Source organism: Corythoichthys intestinalis, chromosome 9 (assembly GCF_030265065.1).
Source record: "Corythoichthys intestinalis isolate RoL2023-P3 chromosome 9, ASM3026506v1, whole genome shotgun sequence".
Classification (NCBI taxonomy): Eukaryota; Metazoa; Chordata; class Actinopteri; order Syngnathiformes; family Syngnathidae; genus Corythoichthys; species Corythoichthys intestinalis.
The window spans coordinates 17162211-17168367 of NC_080403.1; the positions used below are offsets into that span (position 1 = coordinate 17162211).

The following is a 6157-nucleotide window of genomic DNA, read 5'->3' on the forward strand; positions in this document are numbered from 1 at the left end:
CCACACCGCATCTTCTCTATATCTGACATATTTTGTGTGATACAATATCTGCTAACAACGAGGTCCCAAACGTGTCCACCATGCTGTGGAACATAAAATACTGTCATTGAAGGGCAAAGAGAGGTACAAAGTGCTGGCATAAAAGGGCAGCACCTGGCTGCACCTGACATGTTTTATGGGGACAAAAGTGAACAGTCGGCAAAACAGATAGAGCATGTGAATGTCATTATGGGATGTAGAAAGTCAGCAGTTCATAATAATGATTTATAAAAGCTTCGTTTTGTAAAAACGCACACGCCAGGCAATTGAACAAGGGGTTTGTAGACTTTTTCCTCTCCGTATAATAGGTAAGAATATGTCATTGGATGTGTACTGTAGTCAAGGGCAGCAAGAATTTTCAATAATTAAATTTTTTTTTTTACTTATACTATTTGTTTATTTTTTTCATAATAGGGACATTCGTTCATTCAGTCTTTCATTTGTGAACCACTTATCATCACGAGGGTCGCGGGGATGCTAGAGCTAGCTAAACTAAGCCAGCTAACAACGGTCAGGAGGCAGGGTAAACCTGAACTGGTTGCCAATTTATGATAATTACAGGCCTAGCATTAGCTCAAGTTATCCGCTAGATGGTAGTGTTGAGCTACTATTTGCAACAACGCTTTCAAAATAATGTCATACCCTGGTAAGAAATAGAAAGAAAATGCATTTTGTAAATATTATGTTTAATTACCAGATAAACGATTCTATTTATTTCAGATTTGACACTTTACGGGGAAAAGGAAGGAATAATCTGATTTTAAAAATCTGATTGAAAAAAAGGGATTCTAAAGCAGGACATGACCATATAAATCAAGCACTTGTTTGTTTATGGGATGCAAAGAAAGGGAAGTCCTCTCTTTTGTTGCCGAGGAAACCGGTGTTGTCATGGAAACTGCAGTTGAAAGTGCAAGCTAGGGCAGGGTGGCGGGATTTCCTTTTGGCCGTGGGAGCCAACAAAAAAGGTAAATAGATATCTCTTCACAGGTACAATTTTATTTACAATTAACTATACAATATATAGGCAACTCTGAATTTATTAAAAGGTATAGTTTAAAATTATGATTACCACTTTGTGTGGATGCATCCCTGATAAATAATCCCCACAAGTTATGACGATTAAAAAAAAAAAAAAAATATATATATATATATATATATATATATATATATATATATATATATATATATATATATATATATATATATATATATATATATATATATATATATATATATATATATATATATATATATATAAACAACACTAATCACTAGACAATAGAACATTTCACATACTAGGCACACCCGAATAATATCAACGCACTTATATTGGGAAGAATTAGGTGCAGTAGCCATAACATGCCACTAGATGTAAGTATCGTTCTGTCATAAAATGAAAGGGAAAACAATGACATTATCTTCCACTAGTTGGCAAAAGGTACATTTGACCTATGAACACACCTGTTGTCATTCGTATAGTCTATAGTGGTTTTAAAAAAGTACATTACATTGTTCGGGTATGCCTAATAAAGTGACCAGTGAACGTACATTTTGTATTTTTCACCCATTAGACATCACTTTTTCATCCCTCTCCCACATTAAGATATATATATAGGCACCAAGAGGGGTTATTAATGTATGTTTGCTACAATATAGACATTTTAAAAGCCACATAATTTATACTTTTTTTTTTTTACAAAAATAAATTAATACTTAAAAATTGAAATCAGGATTAAGAAGAATACTTTAAATATAGCCTCAAAAATACAACTCTCATAAATATTTAGGGGTAAATTTTTAGGATGGACCTAAAATGTGCTGTTATTACCTTGATAGTTTGACTTCCTACATAAAAAAAAAGTACTCTTCAATGTTTATGTGTTTTTGTTTTGTTGTGTTTCCTTGTGACGCCTTCAGTCTTCCACATTGCAACAGATTCTGACCCACAGCTTTCTTGCTCATGAACAGCAAGTTGGTCCAAAAGAAGCAACACGGGCATCGCTGGACCACATGTATGCTCGCCTAAAAAAAATAAAAATCATTCAATAAAAATAACAGATGCACTAGCATGCCATAGCAAGTAGGCTAATCGAAGTGTCTACGTGGCAGTCGTTTCCATTAAAGGCAAGGTATTGACATTGAAATGAAGACATAACGTCCTCATTTCTCAACTAATCTTCATGATATTTACTTTTTGTCTATTCAAAACGCATATTAGTATTATAAATTTTGACTGAAAAGCAAACAGTGATGGGTATCCTATAAATGCAATTGTAGTTATTTTTCAGCTTTTGGCTAAATGCCAGGGAATGTTTTATGTTTACTTTGGCATATTTAATTGTACCTGACATTGAGCATTTTTAATCAAACATTTTTGGAAGGTTATAAAACCTTTTTTAAAAGGGTGATATTTTCTAACTGAATCTTGAATAAACTCTCCCCTTAGAAACCTTTACTTTGAATTTTGCATCCTAAAGCTATGTTAGAATTCTGCTTATTAAGCAGACTCATCATAAGTATCAAGAAAACATGATAAAAAATACCCTGAGGTTTTTATTGAATTTTGAAATACATTAACAATATTACAGATATTAGTTGATAAAGGCAATACCCCAAGATGCAGGGTGTTAGGGCCAATTTTCCATAAATGATCAAAATGAGAGTCTGAACCATTTTGAACTGGAAGGGTCAAGCAACATATGATCGCCGCCATCTCTTCTGAGTAAAAATGGATTGGATGTCGATCTCCAAGTTATAACTGAATTGACGTCTGTCGCTGTCAGTTGCAGCCAGTGATAAATGATGCAATAATTTTTACCTATTTATCGGTAGAACGGGTCACAAATAGAGTTGTCCGATATTAATAATATCAGCCGATAAGAGCATTTTAAAAAATGATATTGGATAATATCGACATCGGTTTTTCATTATTGGTTTTGGGCCAATATGCATTTGCCTTTAAAGTGAATGGAGAAACCTTTGCTTTTGTAGAAGGGCTGGTCACATCATAGCACAGCTTCCCTTATTTTTTTTAAAGAATATATGTTTGGAAAAAACTTGAAGTTGTTACATTTATCATAATTAAAGCATCTAGTGGGGCATCACAATACAATTAGCCATAATATGTGAAGTCTACAACCGCATATATCGGTATCAGATATTTGAAAGTGGAAAATATCGAGATATCGGGTAAAAAGTCATTATCGGACAACTGCAGTTAACAAAAGTATAAAATGTACAGTATGAAGATAAATAGAAAATGTACTCATTTAAGAGATCCCCATCCACGTGATCGGATCTGATATCGTGCCTGATCATATCATTTTCACAGGATTGGAATCAGGTCAAAAAGAGTTTGATGTAAAGACTATGAAGAACTTAAAATGTGTTAATTTATTTTTAAGTATTCACTCATTGGCTGCCATGGTGGTAGACGTCAAATCCAATTTGACCTGGGGGCTGCCACGATTGAACATATGTATATACTGGTATAAATATAAAATTTATAAATATATATGCAACACTATTAATTCTACAGTATAAACATATTTATATTTACACTACTAAAACAAATTCTCAAAATATTTCAACGTAAATTGTCTAAAGCCTCATTTTGTGATTTACAAAATAAAGGGATTTGTGATATTTTTTCCACTTCATTGGAAACGCTGTTGTACCAATAACCGTTTTATAATTCGTCTTTAGTATTTTTTATTTATTCATTTATTTGTTTGTATGAGGGGGCACTGAGGAGTTATCATGCCCAGGGAGTCACTCAGGCTAGAATTGCCCCTGGCTGTATAGAAGCACTTTTTTCTCCATCCTGAAATTTCACCCCAAAGCTCGAATCTACTTTCCACGTGGGGAAAAAACAGTTTGTCATTGCTTGATTGAATTACAAAAAAAAAAAAAAAAAAACAAACAAAAAAAACAGACATTCACTGTCCACAGATATGAGCGACAGATTTAAAAATATATCTATAATATAATTAAAAAATTACGTGTTCCCATTTAGACATCTGTGAACATCCTGGTGATATTCACGCAGTTCTGACTGTTGATTTGAGGCCGCTTGTCTTGCTCCTCCACGTCGACGTGCGGGTCTCCTTTTCCGGCGAAGGAGTCGAATGACCCCCGCGGCCGCAGGAGCTCCGCGCTGGGCGAGTTCTCGGCCGGGGGTTCCCCTGACGGTGGCTGCTCATCGGCGTCCGTCTCGCGGTGGTAGAAGTAGTTGAAGTTGGACACTATGACTGGCACCGGCAAAGCGATGGTTAGCACGCCGGCGATGGCGCACAAGGAGCCCACAATTTTTCCCCCGATGGTCACCGGATGCATGTCCCCGTAACCCACCGTCGTCATGGTGACCACAGCCCACCAAAAGGCATCCGGGATGCTGCTGAAGCTGGACGTGGGGTCGTCCGCCTCGGCGAAGTAGACCGCGCTGGAGAAAAGGATGACTCCGATGAAAAGGAAAAAAATGAGCAAACCCAACTCTCTCATGCTGGCTTTGAGGGTCTGCCCGAGGATTTGGAGCCCCTTGGAATGTCGAGACAGCTTGAAGATCCGAAAAACCCTCACCAGGCGGATGACCCGGAGGATGGCGAGGGACATGCTGGCCTGCTGGCCCCTGTTACTCTCCGTTTCAGCCAGCTCAGTGCCCAGCGTGATAAAGTACGGGATGATGGCCACCACGTCGATGACGTTCATGATGTTCCTGGAGAACGTGGTTTTACTAGGACACGAGAAGAACCGCACAATGAGCTCAAAGGAGAACCAGATGATGCACAACGTCTCGATGACGAAAAAAGGGTCAGTGAAGGGGCTAAAGGCGTTCGATAGGGGTCCCCCGCCGTCCGTACTGTTCCGGGTGAGCGTCGTGTTTCGGTCCCGCTCGTCGGAGAACTCTGGAAGGGTCTCCATGCAGAATATTACGATGGAGATTAGGATGACGAGCACGGACACAATGGCAATCCCTCGCGCCGGACCCGAACTCTCCGGGTGTTCGAATAGAAGCCAGATTTGTTTCTGAAAGTCGTTTTGAGGCAAGACGCGCTCCTCTTCCTTAATGAAACCTTCATCTTCGCGGAATTTCTCCATGGCGTCCTCGCCGAGTTGATAAAATCGAATTTCCTCTGAGAATATATCGATTGGAACATTGACGGGTCTCCTGATGCGCCCTCCGGATTGATAATAGTAGAGAATAGCGTCGAAGCTGGGTCGGTTCCGGTCGAAGAAGTACTCGTTCCGGAGAGGGTCGAAGTAGCGCATCCTCTTGCGGGGGTCGCCCAGTAGCGTCTCGGGGAACTGGCTGAAAGTTTGCAGCCGCGTCTCGAAGCGCAAACCCGAGATGTTGATGACTACGCGCTCGCAGCAACCCAGATCGAACCGGCCCAGGTGCGTCAGGTTTGGGTTCGACCCGTTCGGGATGTTTTCCACTGTCATGTCGTCGTCATGTGTGAGCCGCTGCCCAACGGAAGACGGGGGTGACGGGATCACGCCCGAGTCTCGGTGGTCCATACGGGTGGGATGGAGGGAACAGGTGGAGCGTGGGAGGGGGGCGGCACGCCTCTCCCACTGGAGCCCGGAGAGATGAGGTCGAGCCACCCGCCTATCCACCGTCAGCCATCACCGTGCGCTTTGCAATGGCTCGCTCAAGCGCCCCCCCCCCCCCCCCAACTCAAATACAACACACCCGCCAACAGCGCGCACATATGTCTCTCTCTTGCTCTCTCTCTCTTTTGCACACATGCACGCGAATGAAAGCTGCCAACCCTCCCGGACATATGGATTGGACGTCTGTGGCCGTCAATGGCATCCAGTGAGTAAAGCACCATATTTTGGAGTCAATCAATTGGACCTCAAAAGTGATAGAGTAATAATTTTACTTGTTTGGCTTATAGTCGCCACATTGTTATTGTGTTGCATCGATACTGCTACTATATGGGCACCAGGGGCGTCACTAGGTTTAAAGAACAGGGGGCGCTTAGCCCCCAGGAGTTACACAGGTTGTAAGTGAACATAGCGTACAAGCACAAAACTTCAATAACAGCTAACAAAGATTGATAATTTAAATATATATAGTAATCATAGAGGCTAATGCCGTGACTTTCACTCACAA

The 6157-nt window shown here is 40.5% G+C and overlaps 1 protein-coding gene across 1 annotated transcript; it reads right to left on the minus strand.

Annotated features, from left to right (window-relative positions):
• Positions 1 to 1715: 1715 nt before the first annotated feature.
• LOC130921712 (potassium voltage-gated channel subfamily A member 3-like) lies at positions 1716 to 5666 on the minus strand. The gene has a single exon (XM_057845925.1). The coding sequence runs from the start codon at positions 5554 to 5556 to the stop codon at positions 4051 to 4053; it is 1506 nt and encodes a 501-aa protein (XP_057701908.1). The 5' UTR covers positions 5557 to 5666; the 3' UTR covers positions 1716 to 4050.
• Positions 5667 to 6157: the final 491 nt, after the last annotated feature.